This window comes from Anabrus simplex, chromosome 10, assembly GCF_040414725.1.
Source record: "Anabrus simplex isolate iqAnaSimp1 chromosome 10, ASM4041472v1, whole genome shotgun sequence".
In the NCBI taxonomy this organism is placed as follows: Eukaryota; Metazoa; Arthropoda; class Insecta; order Orthoptera; family Tettigoniidae; genus Anabrus; species Anabrus simplex.
The window spans coordinates 41,845,379-41,872,868 of record NC_090274.1 but is presented as its reverse complement, the minus strand read 5'-3'; the positions used below and the strand labels follow the sequence as shown (position 1 = coordinate 41,872,868).

The 27,490-nt window shown below is 38.1% G+C and overlaps 1 protein-coding gene across 4 annotated transcripts in view; it reads right to left on the bottom strand.

The window, feature by feature from the left end:
- Window positions 1-27,490, bottom strand: part of Myo61F (Myosin 61F) — a 366,041-nt gene that overhangs the window by 36,094 nt on the left and 302,457 nt on the right. For all 4 annotated transcript variants that reach the window (XM_067154699.2, XM_067154697.2, XM_067154696.2 and 1 more), the window contains exons 4-10: window positions 20,873-20,943; window positions 16,107-16,315; window positions 12,408-12,590; window positions 9,259-9,465; window positions 6,616-6,875; window positions 5,213-5,382; window positions 2,997-3,151 (exon numbers count right to left, since the gene is read on the bottom strand). In XM_067154699.2, coding sequence (XP_067010800.1) covers window positions 2,997-3,151; window positions 5,213-5,382; window positions 6,616-6,875; window positions 9,259-9,465; window positions 12,408-12,590; window positions 16,107-16,315; window positions 20,873-20,943 — 1,255 coding nt within the window. The remainder of the gene's footprint in view (window positions 1-2,996; window positions 3,152-5,212; window positions 5,383-6,615; window positions 6,876-9,258; window positions 9,466-12,407; window positions 12,591-16,106; window positions 16,316-20,872; window positions 20,944-27,490) is intronic.

Sequence of the window (27,490 nt, the reverse complement as noted above, 5' to 3'; positions counted from 1 at the left end):
AATACAGAGTGAAAGAATAAAGTACAGCCTAACTTTCAGGACATATTCCTCACAAATAGTAGAAGAAAATATGTTATATGGACACGAGTGATACATAAATGAATGGTATCCAGGAAATGTCACTGTAATATTTATCCCAAATGGAAGATAATAATTGGTTTTACTCAAAGTGTAAAATCTGCATTAAATTATGAAATAGTACAAAATATTTTACTTGCAGGGAATAATATGGATACATACTTTACTACCTTACAACTATTTTTTCTATGTCGCAGCGCTTCTGTTTGTCTAACACTTTCGTGTGTGATGTCTTTGCTCACTGAAGTTGTTTGAATTAATAGGTGTCATTTTCTTCGTGCTGCTCATTCGTTTCGTGCCCTAACTCATTCATTAAATGATATCTTTATTGGTCCAGGCATCATGCTATTTTGCTGTTTGAACTGCCTGCGCTAGCCATATGGACAAAGATAATGACAATTCACAGACATAGCACTCCCATTCGTCGGTGCTAACCCTGAACCTCAAGAAAGAAACAAAAGATGGCACGAGTAGCAGAATACAACATAAGGGAGTCCTGTCTACAGCCCGTAAATACGTATACATATTTCTCTAGTAACGACGGTATTTCTTCATTTACAGCAGATTTTTCACTTTATTTGTAAAAGGAATTATTTTGTTCCATTTCGGACAAGTATTACAGTGATATTTCATAGATACCTTTCGTTTACATAAGCGGACACGAGTGTGGAAACTACCGTATTTACGCGAATAAAACCTGCACACTTTTAAAAAATTTGAGGCACGAAATTGGGGTGCGGGTTTTATTTGCATCAATGTTAGCATTTTCTTTTCAAAATCAGCCTTTCTAAATTTAGGGTGCGGGATTATTCAATTCGTATTATTCGCGTAAATACCATGGCGGGGATTATTCGCGTAAATACAAAAAAAAATTGAGGCACGAAATTGGATGCGTTTTTTTTTTGCTTCAATGTTGGCCTTTTTTTTAAAATAAGCCTACCTAAAGTTAGGGTGCGAGGATTATTCGGTGGCGGGGATTATTCGCGTAAATACGGTATTTATTTCCCTGTTAGAACTCATTTTCAACAACTGTACATAGTACATTAATAATGGTAAACACAGGAACAGGAAGTATCAGCATAACACACGAAACTCTTTCTGACATGAAATGCTCAAAATACCTTCCGTTAATATTGATACATGCATCTATACATGCATCTACCTGCCGTTGCACTGAAACCCAGATGTGCTGGAAGAAAGCTCGGAATGTTATTCATAAAAACCATTTATATATTCCATTATGGTAAACCACAAACATCACGGACGAGTGTTTTTTGTCACCAAACACAAACAAAAAAAATAATTCATGCATGAGAGGGTTAAGGTATTATGAACATTTAAGAACAAGTTTCTTTTTTAAGAACTGGAAGAATGCAAACACATGTAACTTCTGAAGTGTCAATTAAAATGCCTGGGCTCAGGCTTTTAAAGAGCTGACAGTGAATGTGTCAAAAGAGGAGTAAGAATTATTAACATTTTTTATTTTACAATGCTTTTATGCTTGAGATTGTGCCAAGAATGCCAGGCTGATTAAATAGGGACTTGCAAAATACTACTAAAGTGCCATACAATTTACAATTTTGAATTTTTTGACTTTAAACTTGCAGGAAATTGTCAGGATGTTATGTGCTTACTACTGACAATGATTACAATACCATTCATATTCAAAATATACTTTTTTTCTTCTTCAAAATATACTTCTTTAAAAATATTTTCTCAACACTTTGAGAACAACAAAACACAAACTTCAAAAATAGCTATAAAATTAATTCAAAACTAAAATTACAGATAAAATGTGGTAATGCCTCTGTAAAGCAGTCATCAAGTGAATGATCACAGAAAATTTGAAAAGTATCTGTTCGGCAGGTCAGTAGGTAATTACAATTTATTAAAATTTGTATCCACCTTATTCAATACATTAAAATGTGGTTAAGATGAAATTACAACATATATTTTATCAAAACTAGTTTCAACGCCTTATCTTGCGTCATCATCAGCTGATATACGTTTTAGGAAATATTGGCAAACACATAAGTTTATCTACGTCACATAAAACAAATTTTAAAAAACATATTGATGATCTAAAAATCGTGTTACAATCATATTGTTTCCATTTTAACGGCTTGAAGATTTTACTGAATTATTTTAATACGGTTCTACATCACGGTTTAAGAAGTGTTAAACTGAGCGAATGTTTCTTTAAGACGATTGTGTTTTCAGTGGTTGTTCTTGTTAAACCCACGTTAATTTATGAGGAAGCAAACTAACTTACATCGGACCTCATCAACTTAAAGTTTAATACTCGCAAGTCTCAGATAATATGGACTTCGAAACAATATAATTGTAACACTGTTTTTAGATCATCAATATGTTTTGTAAAATTTGTTTTATGTGACGTAGATAAACTTATGTGTTTGCCAATATTTCCTAAAATGTATATCAGCTGATGATGACGCAAAATAAGGCATTGAAACTAGTTCTGATAAAATATATGTTGTAATTTCATCTTAACAACATTTTAATGTATTGAATAAGGTGGATACAAATTTTAATAAATTGTAATCTTGGTTCAATACGGACGAATAATGAAATTTATTAACTTTACAGTAGGTAATTACCGTTACGTAACTGTTCATCGTCACATGGCCAGAGAAACACATTACATTCAGAAATCTAATTTGTGTAAATACATTTACAAATAAGATGCACAGTGACAAAATTAGAAACTATGTTCTTTACTCTATGGAAACAAAACATAAGATATTACCATCTGCCATTCGTAATCGTGCTAAACATAGATAGTAAGGCACGCTGTTCAAATGACGATATATCGTTGTGTGGCATTCTAAGTGATAAATAGGATTTATGCACAAATTCCATCGGAAACAAAGATGATTTTGCGCACGATCTATACTTACATCACGCCCCATAGTTTTCTGGGTGATCAAGTCAGCCTTCTGGTGACAAATGTAGTGAGGATGTCCAAACAGATTCTCATTCAGCTTCGCCAGGAAGCTCATGTCTGTTGGATCTCCAGGTCGAAGGCACTCCTCATCCATGTAGGAAATGATACCTACAAAAACAAATTGGGAAATAGGAAAATTCTCATTTATAACTTTCACCAGAACTGGGAAACATGATCTATCAGTACAAATTTAAGTTTAAAAAGAAAAGCAGGTAGCTTAACTATGTATCATACAAATTAATAAAATATAGGTTTCTGCCTCGTTAAACAATGTTGAGACATAGATTCTGACAGAATTCCAAGAAAAATACCGTATTTCTCCAAATCCAAGACGACGTTATTTTCTCAGAATCTCATGTGAAAAATCAAGGCTCGTCTCGTATTCGCGACCCAACAGTAAAAACACCACTAGCAGCTAACACGGTAACCACACTAGTTCCCTCTGCCACCATCCCTCTCTTGCACGCATAAAACTTGACCTTCAACGTCCGTGTCTTTATTAAGCCTATAGGCTACATCACTAGCTCTGATAACTGGTTGTACAGTGGCTCTGTGTAATGTCGTTGGTTCTCAGGAAATAGTGAAGAGAGAATGACATTCTACTTTGCGGGAGACAAGACTCACAGCGCGGGTGAAGGGTAAGTGACAATCCCCTGAATAGATTTTTTTAAATGTCCCTTTATTAGCCTCTACAAAAACATTTCTCAAGTCCACAGAACGGCATCAGAACAGGCTAGCCTTTGAATTCTTAGAAAGGTCATGGCTACTCAGTGGCGGAGTTATAAAGTGTTTACTGTACCTGACACTTAGTAAAATTAACAGTTTTACAGACACCAGGAATATTTTCATGATGGATCGTCGTATTGCAATGACACAGGGAACAGGTATTGCCAGCAAATTTTCAACGGGTTCTCGTCAATATTATTATGCCAATTTTATGTTAATGGTCATTAAACACGCAGAAATGAAAAATAATTGTGCAGCTGCAAGAAAATACAGTATAACTAAAGCCAATATTCGGCATTAGCATGAAGACAAAGATAGCTTAAAAATAATGCATTCAGTGGCCTGCAACAAGGATGCATTAAAGAAGTTGAAGATGAAATTGTGAAATATGTACATAAAAAACGCAAGGGCGGAGTGGCCATACCATGCCGCAATAAACTCGTTGACCTTCAATGTCTGTGTCTTCATTACACATCGCTAGCTGCTGAAGTCAACTGAAGCCAATGTGCATCTAGCGGCAGCCGGTTGTACCTGACGGTTAGTAAAAGTTTTTTTTTTTTCTAGTTGCTTTACGTCGCACCGACACAGATAGGTCTTATGGCAACGATGGGACAGGCAAGGGCTAGGAGTGGGAAGGAGGCAGCCGTGGCCTTAATTAAGGTACAGCCCCAGCATTTGCCTGGTGTGTAAATGGGAAAGCACGGAAAACCATTTTCAGGGCTGCCGACAGTGGGGTTCGAACCTACTATCTCCCGAATACTGGATACTGGCCGCACTTAAGCGACTGCAGTAAAAGTAACAGTTTTATAGACAGCAGGAATATTTTCCCGATGGATTGTCATATTGTAGAGACTGGAATAGGTATTGCCAGCAAATTTTCAATGGGTTCCCTTCGATATTATGATGCCAATTTAATTTAATGGTTATTAAACTCGCAAAAATAAAGAATAATTGTGCAGCCCCCAATGTTAATCATTGGCATAAAGACTACATTGTCTTAAAAATGCGTACTGTACAAGAAATGCATTAATCGATTTCACAAAGTACTTTTTAAGCCTGAAGGAAAAAGTGGGGTTCGTCTTGCATTCAGAGAAATATGGTGCCTGAACTCAACCAAGAAGACGAAGGATCAGGTCTGAAGTACAAAGGTACAGGGAGAGAGAGCGAAAAGTGCACAATCAAGGGATGTTGGGTGACCAGACTGCCCGCAATCCACTGCTTAGACTCAGTGGTAAAATGTAGCAGTGTGGACAGGCGTTCAGTTTCATTATGGTAGTCCAAATTATTAATTAAAAGTTAATAGCGAATAAAGCTGAAAACTAATGCAGATCTGATCTTTCATCAAAGCAACCATTGAAAATGATGTCCATTATTTCCAGTACAAATGTGCATCAATGTAAAAAAATCTCTCTACCTCTTAAGTACCTATAAAACAACATGTACCTTTATGTTTTTCCTCAATGAGATCACAGATAACTTTGTTGTTGAAGTACTCCACAGGCTCCCACTCAATTCCTTCCCTCAGATACTCCTCCTGCTCAGACTTGAGGGTGAGCTCAATGAACAGTTGCTGGAGCTTCTCATTACAGAAGTTGATACAGAACTGTTCAAAGCTAAAATGCAAAGAGACACAGAATAAGTAAGTTATAGTGAATGTTCAGTTATGAACAGATTTTGTTCTTCCTGCTTAAATGCCATGATGGAACAAGTGTTACATGCTTAGGACTTAGTAGTTACTGTTTTTACACACAAATTTTTCTCATTCTTAAATTTGAAATGGAAATCTGGGAGAAAATACACATTTCCATAATTTCCCTGCCATGTATGTATGTAGCGTATTCAGTCCGAAGGCTGATTTTATCCTCGACAGCTCTGCCATTAACAGTTATAGATGGCCTAGGTCTATTGGATGGACCCCACCATACACTAAGGTTAACTCTGAGCAGCCATTGATGATGAATGAGAAGAAGAGAGCCGTCTACTGCCCATGCGACCCTCACTTAAGTGAGAGCTATAACACAACTGGGGACTTTTCTTCGGAGCCAGGGAAACTTTGTTTAAGGACAAGAGTTCCTACCTCAAGAAGCTTAGGTTGACAGATATGCACTGACTTATACAATTATATGTGAATTATCGTGTAATATTGGCATATATAACAGAGGTACTTCTTCAAAATATTTACTGACTTCAACTCAACAAATGTTCCAACAGTTTAAATAGTTAAACAAAATCAAAAGACTAGACATAGTTATAAATAAACATGAAATATTTAATCTTTAGATAAAGGTATTTTTTCAAAACATGACTGACAATAAAATTGCAAGAAATGAAGATAGGGTTACACAAAGTGATCAACTTTATTTGTCGATTCTTAGTGATTTATGACAATACCAAATATCAGTGAAGTGTGATTTTTAATGAATTTTTAATATTTTTGCATGTGTGCATACTATTTATCTATCTATCAGGGATCTCTTAGTGTGAAAAGACCTTCAGGAAGACTCCGAAGCACACCTGGAAGAAGAAGATCAACAAGGTATACCAGACCCTCCAAATTGATAACTGGGAAGACCAGGCTCAGGATCGAAAAGGATGGAAGAGGATTGTGAGATCGGCACGGGAACTTCACGTCCCTCAGAAGGCTACGGAGTGAGTGAGTGAGTAATATTCATAAGTTTTTTTAAGTTTAATGTATTGTCTAGCTGAAGATGGTCCAAAAAGGACAGAAACTAGTCCAAATATAATAAAATAGATGTTTTAACATAAGTTGTACAGTACTGATAAGGTGGAATATCCCTGCAAGACTTGTTATTGAAATTTTAAAATTCTATAATGTGACCACTTACCTGTTCCTCTCGAAGATTTCAAACCCATAGATATCGAGAATACCCATGGCTTTGTGCTTTCTATTGTCAGTGGGCTGTAATGAAGTGTTCAATCTAGATACCAGCCAGGTAAATAGACGATCGTACACAGCCTTGGCAAGGGCATCTCTCGCGTAGATGGCAGTGTCCCTGTTTAGAGGTGTCGTCACTACATCGCCACGAGCCTCAATCGTCCTGTGGGTGAACGCCTTCGTCAATACGGCAGGTTTACATCCTAGGAGCTGTGGACAAAAGTAATGGATATTATTAAAATAAAGGAACAGAATATATTGTAATGCCCTGATATTACACATATAAGTACAGTATACAATATCTAGGCTTGTATTATTTCATAGTAATCTAAAAAGATGTCATATAAATCATCTTTCTTACAAAATTGTACAGACTGATGACCTTAGATGTTAGGCCCCTTTAAACAACAAGCATCATCATCAAGCAAGCAACAAAATTGTACAAAATTATTGTGATATCCTCCTAGTCAATACTATAATATTTTACGTCCAATTAAGACTAAGTAAAACACATATAATGAATTATCTGTGTCTTACTGAGGATGACCCAATGCCTGTTCAAACATGTCTATGATTGTAGAGTTTTGTCTTAATTTGTGAAATTAGGGTGAATTAAGAATATTTTAGGGATTTTCTCATCAGTGACGTTTGTCTCTGCTTCTGCGAAAAGAATGTCTGCTCTTCAAAGGGAGTTATTAATGAATCTGATATCAGCGAGTCAAAAAAGACCAAGTAAAAAGCATTTTGTCCTACTCATTGGGTAGAAAGACATGATAGCTTCATTGTATTTCAGGAACTAATATTACATGTAAGGCTTCTTGAACAAATAGAAGATGATTTAGAAAGCGAGACGTTAAGCAAAGCTGTTGCCTTAGGCGCGCCTTTGAGAAGTGAATTTATTATTGATTTTGAAACAGCTGTTCACTCAATGGCCCACACTGTGAAACCATATTTATCATCTGCATTGTCTTACATTGGCACCGTAATTGGAAGGTTGAATATAGTGAGAAAAAATACCAAAGAAAAGTGTAAAGGCATTTTTATTGCAGCAAGTGATATGGACAGAAAAATCCGTCTTCCACATATTTGTAACAGGCAAACTCGAAGAACGAATGTGGATCACGAGGAATACTTCAGGAAGGTAGTAGGCTATTCTTGCCTTTTGTTGACCCCTTAATAAGACTTTGTGATAATGTCAACAATGTGACTCTTTTAGAAAGGAGTTATTCCCAGTAATTTTTCCTAGTTTTCAGCTCACAAAATTATTAAAGAAGCGGCAACAAGTAGTGAATTAAGAGCAGAAATATCTCTACAGAAAGATAATTGGATAATGTCTCATCCAGAAGAAAAGAGAATGTCTACAATCTGCATGTATTATCTCCATGTAATGAAGATTTCTTTCCCAATATTAGACTATTGCTACAAATATTTGGCATCCTGCCAGTCACAACAGACTTTAAGTTTCTCGACCCTACATAAGCTAAGAACCTACAGGTACAATAGGAGAGAACCAGAACGACCATAAGGAAAGGGCAATAAATGTTTAATCCATAAAGCCCCACTTCTGTAAAGGGAGGAGGAAATAACAATTGATTGATTGATTGATTGATTGATTGATTGATTGATTGATTGATTGAATGTTGAAAATCTCTTAAGACAAAATTACAAAGGCTGGATATTTATAACTGGTCAAATGTTGATTGTTGTGAACTGCTTATATATAACTGTAGCTTACCTAGCAAAGTTGATGTAGCACTTTTAAACATTTAATAAAATTTTGTGATAAAATACATATCAATAAATTACCTTACATAGCATTTACTATACTGACACAATTTCCTTGAAATAAACTTGGGAAATTTCATCACTACGGAAGTAAAATGTCTCAATTACTCCAGTCTGCTTTGTGTAATGGTACTTTTTTTTTTTTTCTTCAGGGAATCCTGAACCTGCCTTTGCATCTTATACCATTATTTAAATGAAAAGTGTAATTTTAACCAATAACATATAAAATGGGAGTGAATATAAGTTACACGAACTGTTCCTTTTTAAAGCAGTTCACTCTTTTGACAGCTTGTATGGCATTATTATTACATATGATCAATTTAATGTATGCAATAACCGTTCCTTTGACGCCATTGATATTACCAGTCGAGCGTAGTGAATGTGAAGACTCGTGTCAGTGCAATGGAGCAACACAAACAGCAAGAGTTGTTACAAATTGGGAAAAACTACGACAGAGATGCACGTGATGCTGGTGCAAGTGTACAGTACAGAAGTCCAGTATGCTGGGCTCAAGTAAACTATTTACATGGACGTATTTTGTGAAACAAAATAGTAACATATTTTTTAGCAAGACAAAGAGATTAGCATTATTTTGGCAACATTGAGGATTGTTAACACAACAACAGAAGGACTAAACATTAAACAACAGAATCTAGAGGAGAACATGTTGTTTCAACAAAGAGTTACCGATTAGAAGAGTTTGACAACCACTGCTCATTGCGAGAGAACTGCCTTTTCAATAAAGAAATATTATTCATCAAATCTATTCCATTATTTGCCACATTGCTAGGTGTGCAACAGTACATACCTTGGAGATGGCCTCCACACTTTCCGGTTTCAACACCTGGGCTCTTCCTTCATTTTCTGTGAAGCCAACGTTTCCCATGTGAAGGACACTGGCGACGATGGCAAAGATGTTGTCCTGCTCTGCCTCGCTCAACTCAATCACGTTCATGGCGTTCTTGACCAGCTGGAACTGAGCCTTGTCATCGATCTCCCTCACATTGCCCTTGTCCTGGAACACACACCAAAATACAGCTTAGAAAGGAGACAGGCAGGAAGAAATTCTTTTCTCAAAAAGATAAGCAGGGTGTACCTAAAAAAGGAGTTGCACCACCTCTGAACAAGGACACAAATTTACATTTTTAAAAAAAATATAGAAACAATATAATGTGATGAAAGCAGAATCCAGGCAGCCAAAATGAAATTCCTTAGAGGAATAATTGGGAAAACATGAAGGATATAAAATCAGAGAGAGAATTGGATTCCCTAAACTGCAAGACAAGATAGGGACCAGTAAGCTGAAATGGCATGGACACATGATGAGAATGGAAGAGGATAGAGTTCCAAAGTGAGTATTTATGGAGAACATACTAAGAGGAAGACAACAGGAAAAGCTCAGAAAAGGGTGGATGGATACAGTGAAGGAGAGTATAGAGAAAAGGGGAGTAAAAGTATACGAAATACTGAAGGGAGGAAGGAAGTGGTACAGAAATAGAAAATTATGGACTCCTGGATTCACAACCCGACTCTGAAGACTGGAAACGGAAATGAAGAAGAAAAGGAAGACTACTTAAATGCTGTCAAGTAGGTGAGAAGTCAACATTCATCAAAATGTCACCACAGTCGAATAGCTCAGAAGATGACAATGTTCTATTAGATTCAGGCTGAGAAAACTTACAACAACAAAAGATACACACAACAAGAAAATTGTTTCATGGGTGTCCAAAATTAAACATTATAAAACAGTGATTGAACCAGAGTCACTATACACAGCAGAAACACTGAACATGAATTTCAAAGGCCAGATGGAGAAACTTAAGCCAACAGAAAGGAAAATATTAAGAATGATCATAGGACCAAAATTTCAGGATAATAAGATAATACACATCAAGAATGAAATATTCTACAAGAAAATCAACAAACTCTAGAAGAAGAATAAATGTTTACGGTCATCTTCTCAGCATTAACTCCAATAGATTAAACGAACAAATCTTTGACTTCTTCAGCGGCCACAAAACAAAACCCAACTGGTTTAAAGAAACTGAAAAAGACCTAGTAGAATTAAAAATTACAGAAAATTCACTATTCGATTGAACAGCTAAAGTAATAACTAAAAATGAAAATATAAGGTTCCAAATCAAATCCACATAAAAAACCAAACCTATTACCTTGGAAGATAAATCATAAAGAATGAAGAAATACTGGGCACTAAAGAAAGAACAACGCACAGAGAGGGTGAAACAAAAGAAGGTTAACCCAGAGGGTAAGTTTGTGACAGATGACCCTGTCTTATTCCCTTCTTACGAAGCCTAATCAATCCATACAACATGAGCATATAAGAAATCTCTTCCACAAATGCCTAAGTCAGGTTGCTCTGGATCATTCTAGCCAAGGCTACTACTCCAGAAGGGAAGTTCAGAATGTGAAGATTTTTTATTCCTGTTCAAGTCTGACAATTCTGTGTTGTTGGTTTGAGCAAGTAAATGAACACCCAGCAGATACATTTTTTTACGAACTGCATCTAAGATATTAACAATTAACTGGAGAGAGGTTGCACTGTAGTTTTTTAAACTAGGTTCATATTATTCACATTACCATTTTTGTTTGCTGTGCAACCTTCCTAACCTACTTTCATAACTCATCCTAGCAAAGAGTTTCAGCTATACTTTTCTGTAGTCCACCAGCCCTCTGCTACACGGTAAGTTCTATTACAAGCAATTTATTTCAGACCTGGTCTTTTGCACTGTATGCAACCTGTCAAGTATTCCATTTTCTGATAAACCTTGAAGGAGAGGATAGAATTAAGAAGCTCTTAAGAGAGCGTAGTGAAAGAAGAATGCACACCATAAACCAAGTGCTTAGAGATGAATAAGACAGAATATGAGAAACAAGAACACAGTAAATGGGAGACATCTGAAGTTGAATGTAAACAGCCTGCACCATCCAGACGGGAAGACAGGGCCTGGTCACTGTGCCTAATGTGACTGGTGCAAACACTCCAGGCCAAGACACAGTGCACGTCAATTGTATATCTGCAAGTGAGTGCTCGGTTTCAACTTGTGCGAGTAAGGGAAGGTGGTGACAAAGGTGAACGAGTAGGTAGAGGATCTGAAGTGTCCATAATGTACGGCATACCTTTTTATTATAGTATTATTAAATTTATTGCCTTTAGTTTCATTATTATTAGGAATAGTCAATAAGTTAACAGTACAAGGAGTATCCACTTACTGAACTAAAACTTTCAATTAATTTTTGCAAGGTGTGAATTATTGTGTGTGTGTTTTTTTTTCTTTTCTTTTTTTCTTTTTTTTTTTTTTTAACGAGTGAGAAAGTTCTCAACTGAAAAAGGAGGCTTTAAACCAACTAGGCTACAAATAGCAAAACAGAATCGTACAGAGAAGGCGCTGCTATTACCGTATTTACACGCGAATAATACCCGCCACCGAATAATCCCGCACCCTAAATTTAGGAAGGCTGATTTTGAAAAAAAAAATGCCAACATTGACGCAAATAAAACCCGCACCCCAATTTCGTGCCCCAAAAATTTTTTTAAATGTGCGGGTATTAATCGCGTAAATACGATATACTTAGCAGAAAGGAAGGGATATAAAAAAATGATTAAGGAAAAGAAAAGCAATTACATAGAAGAACAGGCAAGCAAACAAGCGGAAGAAGCCCAGAAATACCCATTTGCAGGGTCCGCCCGCATGTGTATGTTCAACAGTTGTGCTTTAAACAGAAATAATCTAGAGATGTCGAACCTCACAAGTTCCTCTGCGCCCAATGCAGCGATCGGGAAATATTTGCTCAAGTCTTTCAGTATGAGCTGGGCTCCCATCATGCTGATACCACATATTCATCCTTATCCACGGAGTAAATATGACCTCTCTAGAGTTAATAGGATGTTAAACAGATAAGATTTTTTAAATTATTATTATTGTTATTATTTCTTACCCCGTGGCTGAAGTAGAAGTAGGTGTCTAGACTTCTCTTGAGCTGCAGTTTGTTAAGCATCTCATCACTGGCCCCAGCAAGCAGCTGGTAGAAGATGTGGAAGTTCCTCTCTCCAGGGTACTGGTGTACGACTCGAGACTTCTCCAGCAGATAGTTAAGGATGTCACCTCCCACAGGACTGCCCTGTACAAGCAAAGCAAAAGGATATAACAGAGCGCAAGGAGATAGCATACAGAGACAAGGTATACTAAATGTGCTGGCTGAATTAGAGTATCAATAAAGATATCACAATAAATTCCCATCATGCACTTCAATCAACATTTGATTATCCAAATTTGGATTCATTTTCTAAGATAGTAGAATGAACATAATATTTGCTGATGTTACCCCAATTGATGTCTTAAATGACAGTTATTTTTGGTGTCTAATGGTTATACAATGTTGAAATCTATAAATTAAAAAAACAGGTCAAATTTTTGCAAGAGTACAGTAATACCTTGATAAGACGCTCCCAATTTATTAAACTATCTCAAGTAATGTGCACTTTTTGCCAAGTCCCTAGTCATTTCCTATTGAAAGACATAAAATAACCCATTATATCATGCTTTGTTCCCATTTAAGACGCCGTTTATTGAGGGAATACTCTTTGGTTAATTTTCAGTGAAGTTGAGAAGAAATGGACAATTTTATTCTGTTGCAAGTATACCTTCAGACCAGAAGAAAACTGTAAACTTTACTTAATATTGACATTCAAACCTCAAAATCAACTTATCTTAATCTTGCCATGGGGAATCTACAGTGTATACCGAGTACACAGATGGCCACTTAAAGATTTCTTTGAAACAAGTTGTTACATATGAATGTAAAAATCATGGACAAGGAAGTGAGAGAAGAATCTTTTCATCACATCCCTTACTAGTTTACCTGATTTTTATGTTTGGGTAAAATATTGTGATACAAAACTCAATCATCAACTGCACCCATACAGTTCTTGAAACCAACATTAACAAACTCATATTTTCAATACAAAACATTTGATTTCCTACAGTGAAACAGATGACAAAAAGCACATTAGTAAACCAATATCATAAAATACATATTGTTGTGCATAATTTTAATGTGATACTAATGCAAATAATGTATAAACTGAATGTTAAAGTGGAAGTGTGCCATGTGCTGATTTTGTGGAAATAATCAAATCCCATTTCCTCAGAACTGAGTAGAAATTGCACCTTCCAATTTGATCTGATGAAAGTTCTATATATGGCTTGCATATACAGTATATACCGAGAATGGATGAAATTGGTGGGGAGACAATGGCAGTGTCTCCTTGAACGATAATGAAATATTGTTTACAATTAATTCTTAGGAAAAACTCTTTTTTCTAAGCGTCTGATAAAGTGCACTCAACTCTATCACTTACTGAAAATTTACAGTGGAAGTCTCAGGAGTGATGTATATCCACCAACTTAAGGTGCAGTGTATAAGCAAGTGAGTTCACAGTTAAATCAGCAAGTGAATGGCCTGTGCTGCTGTAATAGGCCGAGTCAGAATTTGTTAAAAAGAGAAACAATCATATGCATAAATCTACTGAAATTACCTAGTCAATAAAATCTCTACTTATTACTCGTATTAATATTTGACTGGCTACAAAACTTGTGGCCAATCTACAGTGCAAGAGCCGTAAATGTGAATTTCATTCTGAAAGTTGTGAATGATTTAAATAAATTAACACTATCCAAAGGATGCCCGATATTTGCCTACTATTAAATTAATAATACATTATGGTTCCACCTATTCAAAACAATAACACTTAGTAACGCAAGGTTACATCACAAGTAGATCACAAATGGTACCGGTTTTTACCCCAGATCTGGGTCATCATCAGCCGATTGTTCAAAAGGTACAAGATAAAAACAATGCACAGATGAATAACAAGTAACGTAGAAGATATGAAATTTTTTTCAAGACGAAAGTTCGTGTGCAGCTATATAACACATTGCAAATGCTCCGTTACAGCAGTGCATTGGAATGGCAGAAAATTGAACTGTACGGCATAACAATCATCATCATCATCATCATTTCCCCTTATCCAGCTCCTGCCGGGTTGGGGTACAGTATTTATGGCACTTCTCCATCTTCCTCTTTCCTTCTACCATTCCTCTTCCACGATATTGTTGCAGTCTAAATTTCGTCCTCTTATGCTGCTCTTCACCGATTCAATCCACCTTGTTCTAGGTCTTCCTCTTGCTCTCGCATTTTGCCTCCAGCACTTGTCTTGGAATTCTACTCTCCTCCCTCCTCTTTACATGTCCAAACCACCATAGTTTATTCTTTTCAACTCACTCACATTTAGCTTCCCTATCGCAATTCCTTCCTAACATCTTTATTTCTCACTCTGTCTTTCCTATCATACTTCTTAGTAATTTCATCTCCCTGGCTTGAATTCTACTCTCTTGCCTGCTAGTCAAAGTCCAAGTCTCAGCTGCATAACTCAGTATGCGTACATAGTACATTTTGTACATTATCTCTTTACTTTTCCTCGGTACTTCTTTGTTTCAAACAAGTTTTCTTACACTTTGGTAGAATACATTACCCTGCTGTACCCTCCTGCTAATCTCCATGTCCACCCAAGCATTTTGTATTAATTCACTTCCTACGTATTTAAAACTGTCCACAATTTCCAGACTCTGACTTCCAATTTTCACAGTGCCCTTTCCTTGCCTTTCCTCTCTCGACATCACCATAGTCTTGCTTTTCTCTGTACTGATTTTCGTGCCATACTTCTAAATTTTTTCCTTCAGTATATCTACATCCTTTTGAAAAAAGAAGGTATAACCACCTTCTTCAATGTTTAACAGTACCTGTTGATCTGTCTGTTCTCAGTAGTAACTGATAAACATTCCAGAATCTTCAGCCACCTTTTATAGCAGCAACAGTGGCAAATTTTTTAAAATTTTCTAATATGGTTTACATTGCACCACCACAGATCGGTCTTATGGCGAGAAACACAAGCTGACAGCTATGCAACCACAGTAGTGGCAATTGCAGGGACATCTAGGCAGGGAGGTATGTCTGAATACTTTTAATCAGATGGTGTACGTTAAATTTATTTACTACCGAGCTCGATAACTGCAGTCGCTTAAGCTCCCTCCATGGGAACTTAGAATTTCCATTCAGTATCCAGTAATCGGGAGATAGGGGGTTCGAGCCCCACTGTCGGCAGCCCTGAAGATGGTTTTCCGTGGTTTCCCATTTTCACACCAGGCAAATGCCGGGGCTGTACCTTAATTAAGGCCACGGCCGCTTCCTTCCACTTCCTAGGCCTTTCCTATCCCATCGTCGCCAAAGACCTATCTGTGTCGGTGCGACGTAAAACAAATAGCAAAAAAAATAAAATTATTTACTCGTTAATCAGAAGTTCCTCCTGAGAAATAGGGTGCAAAATTATAAGCTACAATTTAAGATCATATCCTTGTGATAATCTTAAAATGAAGCTGTTAACATCTACAATTATTCAAGCTTCAGTTCTAACTCATGCTTCGCGACTGTCTACAACTCACCACTGTAGGAACCATCCCTATCAACTGTGACTCCAAGTTTGTCATCACCAAACAGAACAACGGATCATGTCAGAAATTGCCCTCTCGATAAGGATCAAGCCATGACAGTAATAGGCACTGAAAGACCATTATTTACCTGAAAGTCAAACTCGATGTCCATGTATTTCCCAAACCGACTAGAGTTGTCATTCCTGTTGGTTTTAGCATTTCCAAAGGCTTCCAGCACAGGATTGGATTGTAGCAGCTTATCCTTTACGTTATCTACATTCATCCTGTGGCCCGAAGCTTCCGCAATGAACTCCAAGACTTTCTTGGATGCTTCTGTCTTCCCAGAACCAGACTCTCCTGCAAGGATACAATGAACAAAGTATTATACTCTTTCCTTTAGGAAGGTATTAAGTAGTAGAACAAATTGTTAGAAAACAACTGTACTACTAATTATCCACGATATAAAAATTGGAATGAAATATGGAAAAAAACAATTTCTAAATAGCAGTTCTGAGATTCGTGGGAGTCAAGTGGTGGTGATGGTGATGATTTTTATTTTAAGGGGAAGTACAATCAGGTAATTCATCTTCTCTGAAGAAATTAAATGAAGAAAAAAAAAATGAAATAAATAAGAACACTTTACTCAATAGAGGAATATGAAAATTATTTTAAAAGTTTTAAAAATACTTCATATAGCCAAAAAGGACATTAACACATCAAAAGGGAATGCAAGTTCCCTGAGTAACAGAACAGTTGAAATAAAGTTAATGATGAAATTAGCAGTATTCTAGTCATCAGCTAGTATGAGTTTGAGTGTATCCTGCAGACTGAGGTTCCATCGTAGACAAGAGAGATCAGCACTCTGAGGATGTGGGCCACTGTGAATTTGGCACTGAGGGAGTCTTTCCTCTAAGACATAACAGTGCATAGATTTTCCATGACCTTTTCTTTTTAACAAGTTGCTTCATGCTGCAGTGATGCAGATAGGTTTTTTCGTGATGATGGGCTAGGAGTGGGAAGGAAGCGACCGTGGGCTTAATTAAGGTACAGCCCCACACGGCAGTTACTGTACCTTCTTAACTGTTCTTGGCTTGTTGGGAGTTCAAATAGCTAGCCACTCCAATTCTTAGGACACAAATATGGTTTGAGCGTAGCTAGGAGCAAATATCCATAGCAGGTATGTTAGTAAGTCTAGGTCAGGGCCATCCAAACAGCGCTCCCCGAGCGAGTTCCTTTCGATTTATATATGGGATATATTTGTTATGGCAAAACAGCACTATCAATATGATGTCAACAAACTCACAAAAGCCGTCGGCCGCACGACTGTATGTCCGTATCTAGTCAGCGCGGTTCGAACATCGTCCTTGTTTCTCAGGTCTCCTCGCTGCCACACTGTAGTGGTGGTAGGGGAAAGAGCGCTAGTCTGACTGCCCAGTGCTCCCCGAGCGCGGGCGCGCTCTCGGAGCGCAATAGCTGGATGGCCCTGGTCTAGGTTGTAAAAGGATCACTTCTTTTGCAGCTTGGTCTGCAAGTCTATTCCTCACAACCTGCATGTGGCTTGGAAGCCATGCGAAAGTGACTCTGGTGCCAGCATCACAAAACCTGGCTAGAACTCTTACATTTCCTGCACCAGTGGATGTCATGGGAGTCAACCTGAGGACTACGATTCAAAGAAGAGACTAAAATATGAATCAATTATACCACCAGAAAACCACTATTACAGTATTCACTGTAATGATTGTTAAATGAAATTAATTTCATTTTACTGGCCCGTATTGATAACTGACTACTTTCAACAGGAAGGGTATGTCCACCTATTCAATGCTATTATCATAGTTTATTATACATTAGGACTAATTTCAACCTTACCGAGCTCGTTGCTGCAGTCGTTGAAGTGTTGCCATTATGTATTCGGGTGGATTTGAACCCCACTGTCGGCAGCCCTGAAGATGGTTTTCCGTGGTTTCCCATTTTCACACCAGGTAAATGCTAGGGTTGTACCTTCCTTTCCATTCCTAGCCCTTTCCTCACCCATCGTCGTCATAAGACCTATCTGTGTTGGTGCAACGTAAAGCAACTTTAAAAAGAAATGTCGACCTTTCTTTTAGGTGATCTTCACCCCACATTGCTTGTCCAACCAGGAAATAAATTGTTTCAAATATATTTTCTATCTCTTTTGTTATAGGCCCATGTTTAGAAAAAACTATCAGTTATTCAACCTATATTCATAACCTTGGTAAACGTATTGAAGTGTGCAGATAACCTGAAAGTTTGCTGCTATCATTAAGAAGTTATCAGCTCCTAAGATAATTTAAGTTATCAAGACTGTTACATTATACCTCCAAGGCCATCATTAAGAGGTTTATTAACTGTATTAGAAACATATCCAGCGATTATAAATGTTGAATTCATTTTATTACAATGAATGAGGCAGTAAACTATAATAGTACACACACGTCATTCTCAGGTGTCATCCAGTACAGATTCAGATCTCTCCGCTGATTTAGCATAGAATACAATTCTCAGCATACGGCTCCAAGAGAAGACCTAGTGCATAATGCAGCCAAGGATGTATTTATAATGGGGATCCAGTCCAGGGGTCCCAGACCCCACCTCCAAAATTTCCTCAGTCTTCTGGAAAGTTTCATGCAGGCCTATTTGTGAATGCGTTGCAAGCTGAAATAACTAGCTGATCAACCTCCACTAGAATCGGTGTTGTTTGTAGAATGAAATCCGGGAGATAGTGGGTTTGAACCCCACTGTCGACAGCCCTGAAGATGGTTTTCCGTGGTTTCCCATTTTCACACCAGGCAAATACTGGTGCTGTACTTTAATTAAGGGCACGGCCGCTTCCTTCCCAGTCCTAGCCCCTTCCTGTCCCCTCATTGCCATAAGACTGATTTGTGTCAGAGCGATGCAAAAGAATCTCTACATGATTGATGGTACTTTTGACAGAATTACGTGCAAATCCTAGGGAAAGTCATGGTTCCATCTGTCACTAGGCTAATGGGAGAACATTTTTTCATTTTCTTTTCCAACAAAACAATGCTCCCTGTCACCGGAGTCGCCTCACAATGAACTGATTGAAGGATCAGGGTACTGAATTGCTACCATGGCCAGCACATTCTCCTGACCTTAATCCTGTAGAGAATCTATGGAATTCTATGGCACTGAAGTTGGCAAAAAGGAAACCCAAATCCAAGGAAGAGCTAAAGCTGAATCTAGCCAACTTGTGGCAAAAGATCACCATGATATAGATGTTGATTCCCATAGGGAATCTGAAATATTTGTCCTGAATGAGCAAATTTATAATACCAATATAAATGGTCCGTTATTGGACATTATAAATTTTCCAGCTAGCTCATTCTTGGTTGCCAGCGTTTCGCCCTCATGTGCTAGGGTGGGCTCATCAGTTGGTACCTAGCACACTTACCAATACGCTGGCTAGTGCATACCGTGGAGGCCACTGCGTAGGCTAATTGGAGCCACCGGCAGTGCCAATGCACTAAGAGACTTTGTCTCATCACTAAAAATTGATATCATCTGATGGCCAAGCAGGCATCAATTTTTAGTGATGAGACAAAGTCTCTTAGTGCATTGGCACTGCCGGTGGCTCCAATTAGCCTACGCAGTGGCCTCCACGGTATGCACTAGCCAGCGTATTGGTAAGTGTGCTAGGTACCAACTGATGAGCCCACCCTAGCACATGAGGGCGAAACGCTGGCAACCAAGAATGAGCTAGCTGGAAAATTTATAATGTCCAATAACGGACCATTTATATTGGTATTAAAAGATCACCATCCGGGACTACAGGAAGTCAATCTACACAATGCCAGAACAAGTGAGAGCATGCCAAAAAGCCAAAGGAGGTCACAGTGAGTACTAACAAGGTTAGCATGCTCCAGGAATTTTTGTAGAACTTTTCAATAAATGTGTTGCTAGAAAATCTGAATTTTAAGTATTTTTCATGCTGTCCTGAATATTAAGTATTTTTCATGCTGTCCTTAAACTTTTGACAGACACTGTATAATAAAGTATGAGAATATATTCTTTATTTATTCCTAAAAATTACAATCCTTTTCTCAATCCTTGTTACCGGTTGATTAAATTAGCAGTTTGCCTTTTTCTACTACTAAGAGTGTTAATGTGTGTCCATGCAGAGTTTCACTTAAGCCCTTATAACTTCATTTGGTGTGGACATTTTTCAAAAAAAATCAAAAACCACCTGAGGGTATTGAACCAAGGAATACATTACAGAAAGAATTATGTTAATAAGTTAATTTGGCTAGGATTTGAATGAAAAAGAAAAACTAGTAAAGATACAAGCAATTTTAGGCTGTTTTTATTCAGAACTGCATTTAGGCCGGAAGTGATATTTGAAAGTTTCTTTTAGTTCGATAGAGCTATCAAGACTCACAATTTGAAACCTTTCTGGGCCCTTTAGCTATTTAACTTTCGGCACAATTGAGAAAACTGCTTAATTTTTTGTTTTTCATAGTATGGGGACCCCTACTTTGCTAAGAAAGGTTTTCAACATTAAAACGGACTCAATTACATCAGGGCCTCTCAAACGTCCAAAATCTCATGCGTGCAAACAGCGGCGCAGAGTTCCTGTGCACAGTGCATCGGTCCCACTCGGCTCAGCTGGGACCAACGCTTCGCCTCTGGGCTACTCGGCTAAGCTCGGCTCAACTCGGCTCGGATTTGGAGCCCTACGGAGCAAGTGAGGAAGAGGGAGACAGGCGGAGCGAGCGAGACAGGCGTGGGGAAAGAGAGAGACAGCGCTATTGCTCCAAACTGAGGGGTGGGGGGTCTGCACTCTGATCAACCAAGCGAAGTCGTCTTTTGCAACATGCACCCTGAGAGGCCCTGCTATAGACTAAGTGAAGTATAGGTACTTGAAGCAATACTAACCTGATATTAGAATACATTGTTCCCTGTTCTCTTCCGTGAGGGATCGGTAGGCTGTGTCTGCTATGGCATAGCTGAAAAACAAATTGGCATTTTACTGCTGAGGAGTGATTCCTACATGAAACAATGTTATTACCAGTATCTTATACAGGTTCAATAAATAATAATATACTATAACATCCATCTTAATTGTAGCATTCATTCTGCAAGCCTCTGTGAATTAATGAAAATGCCTCTAAAATCCTCTACTTGTAACTAGCTCTATGGCCTCATTTATTTTTCACACCTCTTACCACAAAATCACTAAAAACAGAGTCTAAACATCACAGTTTTGGTCTCCCTTTACTTCTCTTACCCTCTATGTCCAAGTCCCTTATTCTCCTAGGAAACATACCCACATGAATTCACCTCACAGAACTCCAACAATGAAGCTGCTTTATGGGTATTACTTCATCAACTGAGTTAATTCCTAACAAAGCCTTTATCTCCTTATTTCGAATACCCTCCTGCTATTGTTCCTGTCTGTTTGTACCAGCAATCATTCTCGCTACTTTCATGCCCGATACTTCTAACTCATAAGATACACTTAGTCCACCCAGCTTTCACTCCCGTAACTCAAGGTTGGTCCGAAAAAAACAGATCGGTGTAAAGACAGCTTCATCCCGCAGCTGACTTCTTTCTTACAGAATACTGTTGATCGCAACTGCAAGCTCACTGCATTAGCTTTGCTGTACGTTGATATAAACTAACTTATACGTAGGCAAGTAAGTAAGTAAGTAAGTAAGTAAGTAAGTAAGTAAGTAAGTAAGTATCTGCAATTTTGTCCTAATTGTCTTTAGGTTGGCTCTATGGTGTAGTGTGCTCACCAGCTGCTAGATGGCACCGTTGTCTACGTCTGTGGTAAGTTTCAGCGTTATCAAATCAGTACAGCTTGCTCTGTTGCGACGTAAAGATGGCCGCGCCACACTCTGATTGCACCAAGGAAGAACAGCGTTCCGTAATCAGTTTTTTTTCTTTTTTTTCTTTTTTTGTGGTGTGAGAGTGTACCATGAGCGGAAATTCATAGAAGACTTTCAGCACAATACGGGGACAATATTTTTGCCACAGCGAAGTGTTTACCAATGAATTAAACAGTTCAAAAGGGGACGCACGGGCGTGAAGATTTGAGGAAAGATCTGGGCGTCCAACTGCAGTCGCAACTGATGCCAATATTGAAGATGGGCGTGATATGATCCTGAATAACAGACGAATGACCATATGCACATTAACCATGGTTCTGCAGATGAAATCATGCATAACAGGCTTTACTTTCACAAAGTCTGTTCGAGATGGGTTCCAAACCAAGTCAATGCAGATCAGAAGCGCAATCGTGGGAGAATCTGTCAGCACCTACTGGACCGTCATGGTAACGAAGGTGAGACGTTTCTGAAACGGATCATCACTGGAGATGAAACACGGGTTCACCACTTCGAACGAGAGAGGAAACGTCAGTGCATGGAACGGAAGCATCCCGGATCCCCGGTCAAAATGAAATTCTAGAGTCAACCTTCTGCAGGAAAAGTGACTCTCAAGGGTCAATCCTGGAACATTACCAGGAAAAGAGGAAACAGTGAACGGTTTGGGTTTAGGAAAGGTTATTCCACTGAAGCTCAGCTTGTAGGATTTCAGCAAGATACAGCAGATATCCTGGATTCAGGAGGCCAAATGGACTGTATTGCGATTGGCCTATCGAAGGCATTTGATAGGGTAGATCATGGAAGACTATTGGCAAAAATGAGTGGAATTGGACTAGAAAAAAGAGTGACTGAATGGGTGGCTATATTTCTAGAAAATAGAACTCAGAAAATTAGAGTAGGCGAAGCTTTATCTGACCCTGTAATAATTAAGAGGGGAATTCCTCAAGGCAGTATTATTGAACCTTTATGTTTTCTTATATATATATATATATCAATGATATGTGTAAAGAAGTGGAATCAGAGATAAGGCTGTTTGCAGATGATGTTATTCTGTACAGAGTAATAAATAAGTTACAAGATACAAGATTGTGAGTGGCTGCAGGGTGACCTCGATAGTGTTGCGAGATGGACGGTGGACAATGGTATGATGATAAACGGGGTTAAAAGTCAGGTTGTGAGTTTCACAAATAGGAAAAGTCCTCTCAGTTTTAATTACTACGTTGATGGGGTGAAAGTTCCTTTTGGGGATCATTGTAAGTACCTAGGTGTTAATATAAGAAAAGACCTTCATTGGGGTAATCACATAAATACAGTATGATTGTTAATAAAGGGTACAGATCTCTGCACATGGTTATGAGGGTATTTAGGGGTTGTAGTAAGGATGTAAAGGAGAGGGCATATAAGTCTCTGGTAAGACCCCAACTAGAGTATGGTTCCAGTGTATCGGACCCTCACCAGGATTACTTGATTCAAGAACTGGAAAAAATCCAAAGAAAAGCAGCTCGATTTGTTCTGGGTGATTTCCGACAAAAGAGTAGCGTTACAAAAATATTGCAAAGTTTGGGCTGGGAAAATTTGGGAGAAAGAAGACGAGCTGCTCGATTAAATGGTATGTTCTGAGCTGTCAGAGGAGAGATGGCGTGGGAGGACATCAGTGGACGAATAAGTTTGAGTGGTGTATTTAAAAGTAGGAAAGATCACAATATGAAGATAAAGTTGGAATTCAAGACGACAAATTGGGGCAAATATTCGTTTATAGGAAGAGAAGTTAGGGATTGGAATAACTTATCAAGGGAAATGTTCAATAATTTTCCAATTTCTTTGGAATCATTTAAGAAAAGGCTAGGAAAACAACAGATAGGGAATCTGCCACCCGGGCGACTGCCCTAAATGCAGATTAGTAGTGATTGATTGATTGATTGATTGATTATGATTTATGATTTATACTTCATTGATATGCTGGTAAACAAGCTGAAACCTGCAATTCGCAACAAACGCAGAGGTCGATTGTCTGAAGGAGTTCTTTTGTTGCCTGACAATGCGCGTCCACATACCGCCACCCACACCGCTCAAACTCTACAGATGCTGCGTTTTGAGGTGTTGGAGCATCCTGCGGACAGTCCCGATCTCGCCGTGTAGGATTACCATCTGTTTGGTCCACTTAAAAATGCTCTAAGAGGCCATCGATTCAGCTTCGATCAACAGGTGAAGGAAGCGGTGCATACTTGGCTTGCTGCACAACCAAAAAACGTTTTTTCTTGTGCAGAGGGTATCACAAAGCTTGTGAAACGGTGGACCATATGCATTGAAAGGCAGGGTGACTACATTGAAAAATGTCAATAAGAAGTATGTACTCTTTTTGTAATAAATTATAAAAATTGATTGCGGATAGTTATTGACTTGCCCTTGTACTACCATCATTGGCGATGCTAGCAATGATTTTTGGTGGGGGACAAAACTACGAACCAAAAGAAGAAAAAGAAACTAAAAACTTCAGAGTAGATATAACATTCACAACATTTCATTCTTCAAAACATTATAAACTCACTGCAATATCTGTATTTATGTAAACACATCAGTCTGTCTATATTCTATCAGAAAAACATGTCATTTAACACACAGCAACTGTCATGATAACTCACACACAACACTACAACAAATCTATATTATTATATTTATTATTATTATCATTATTATTATTATTATTATTACTAGCTGATGTACCCATGCTTCGCTACGGGATTCTCAGAAAGACTGACTTTGTGGTTTTCCTAACTGAAATCAACATAGGTTATTACAAAAACGTAAGTATGAATGTAGCGATTAAAAGCAATGCTATCATATAATTTTTTTTTTTTGCTAGTTGTTTTACATCGCACCGACATAGATATGTCTTATGGCGACGGTGGGATTGGAAAGGCCTAGGAATGGGAAGGAAGCAGCCGTGGCCTTAATTAAGGTACAGCCCCAGCATTTGCCTGGTGTGAAAATGGGAAACCACAGAAAACCATCTTCAGGGCTGCCGACAGTGGGGTTCGAACCCACTATCTCCCGATTACTGGATACTGGCCGCACTTAAGCGACTGCAGCTATCGAGCTCGGTATCATATATTAAAAAAAAATACTCGATCAAATGGAAAACCGCATGTTTTATCACTTTTAACGAACAGTGCTACGGTTAGATTGCGGTACCAATCTAATCGTCCAAAGTTCCAAAGCTGGGATGACCGGGCCGCAGATTGCCATGAACACTCATCTGCCATTATTCCGCTAAATATGCACACTGTTCATTCCAATCAGTGCCTCAGAGTAGGGATTGAATAGCCCGAATGCTATGATGATCCAGTGTGTTACGTACCAGTAGTATCAGAAAATTTATAAACCAGGGGAATGTCATGCTAAAGAAGAAAGTTATCTAACCTCCCAGCTACTTCCCATCAATATTCAGGCAGGCTGTTACAGTCTGTACGACTGGGCGAGTTGACCGTGTGGTTCTGTGAGCTTGCATCCGAGAGATAGTGGATTCGAACCCCATTGTCGGCAGCGCTGATAATGGTATTCCGTGGTTTCCCACTTTCACACCAGTCAAATGCTGGGCCTGTACCTTAATTAAGGCCTAAAGCACTCCTGCCCTTTCCTATCCCATCGTCGCCATAAAACCTATCTATGTCGGTGCGACGGAAATCAAATAAAAAATATACTGTACGCAGCAGTAATCCTATCTGCCGGAGATAAGCGGCAACAGAAGACACACAGCACACATCACGACAAACAATGGTCAATGTAATGTTATTGTTCATCAATGTTATGAGCTTTCTATATTGTAGGCCTTCACGTTTAGTTTTCTTTCGACTCTGTGATTTGCAAAATATTTTATACCGTAAACTGTAGTTTCTTATTCTCCGACTTTATATACCGATTTTCATTAAATACTGTTTACACATTTTCTCGTTACTCGGCGCTGATATGGACTTAATAACAAAAATCCAAATTCATGAATATCTTTGTGATGATAGCCAGTACGGTAACAATGTATAAGACATGAATAACAGGAAATTTAATACTATATAACCTTAGTTATGTAGCATTCATCGATTACACTTCTAATAAGAAATTGAGAATTACATTTTAGGCCTTCCCCTAAACTACCATTTCACTCAGCGTGAATAAAGTAATTTACAGCCTAGACTATAGCGACTTATTTCCTGACTTTGCATACCGATTTTCATCAAGATATGACTGTACTAATAACAACAATATTTGAGAATTAAATTTTAGGCCTTCCCCTAAACTACCATTTTTCTCAGCGGGAATACAATTATTGATAGCCTAGATTGTAGCAATTTATTCCCCAACTTTGCATACCCATTTTCTTTAAAATACGACAACTAATAACATAAATAGTTGAGAATTGAATTTTAGGCCTTCCCCTAAACTACTATTTCACTCAGCGTGAGTAAAATGATTTATAGCCTAGATTGTAGAGGCTCATCCCCCGACTTCACATACCAATTTTCATTAAATTCTCTTTAACCGTTTTCTCGTGATGAGTGTACATACATACATACATACATACATACATACATACATACATAAATTACGGAAAAGTAAAAAGTGCATTTTCTTGTAACTACGGACATGACCGATACAGAAATACCATTATTTTCAAATTCTGAGCAATGTACAGACAAAACTCTTTTTTTTTTTTTTAATTCGTTAGGGCCATCTATGGACCACGGTGCTTGTGTTTTAGCTGTTTCTTGAAGTCATCGTCGTTGTTTGCCACAATTGGTGTTCTTAGCGGCTGGTTTGGCAGCTGTTTTCTTGTTGGTACCTCGAGCTTTCCTGATGGCCCAGTAGTCCTTCATTTTCCGGCTAAATTCAATCTTACGTTCCTCAGACCATTTCCTGGTCTCGTCTTTTGGTCTGTGGGTAACTTCTGTGAGGGATGTTTATATATATATAGATTATTATTATTATTATTATTATTATTATTATTATTATTATTATTATTATTATTATTATTATTAATGCATTTATTCAGCCAAACACAGAATTGAATGCAAATACAAGTTGCCAACAAAAAATTATTTATGTCTAATTATTCTCTCTCCCGAATTTGACCAACTCTGTACCGTATAGAACTTAAGGCTTCTTGGCCTTTCTTTTCTCTTCCTAGAATCTCTTCCTATTTTCGCTTCTCATCTTTCTCTCCTCTTCGGAAATGATCCGTTTGGGTCTCCGTTTTAGTGGTTTATCTTCAAATGATTTTAGACTGTCAACTTTTCTTCTGACCTCTCTTCTATTGTGGATCATCTCTAATGTAATTCCAACTTCTTATGCAATCCCTCTTCACCTCTTCTATTCAGCTGGAGGTGGCCTTTAATCTCATGATGTATCTGAAGATCTTTTTGATCAGTCGTTTGTCATCCATTCTTACCACGTGTCCATAGAATGTCAGCGTTCGTTTCGGCATTGTGCCTGAACTTTCCAGTGTACTTGTAGAGCTCCTCATTTCCCCTTTTCTTCCATGTCCCATCAATAGTCTTCTGCGGTCCCATAATTTTCCTCAGAATCTACCTTTCCTTCTTGTTGAGTTCTTGCAGCCCCCCCCCCCCTTTTTTTCTTTAAATTTAAAATAAGACATCTGGAAACGTACAATCCT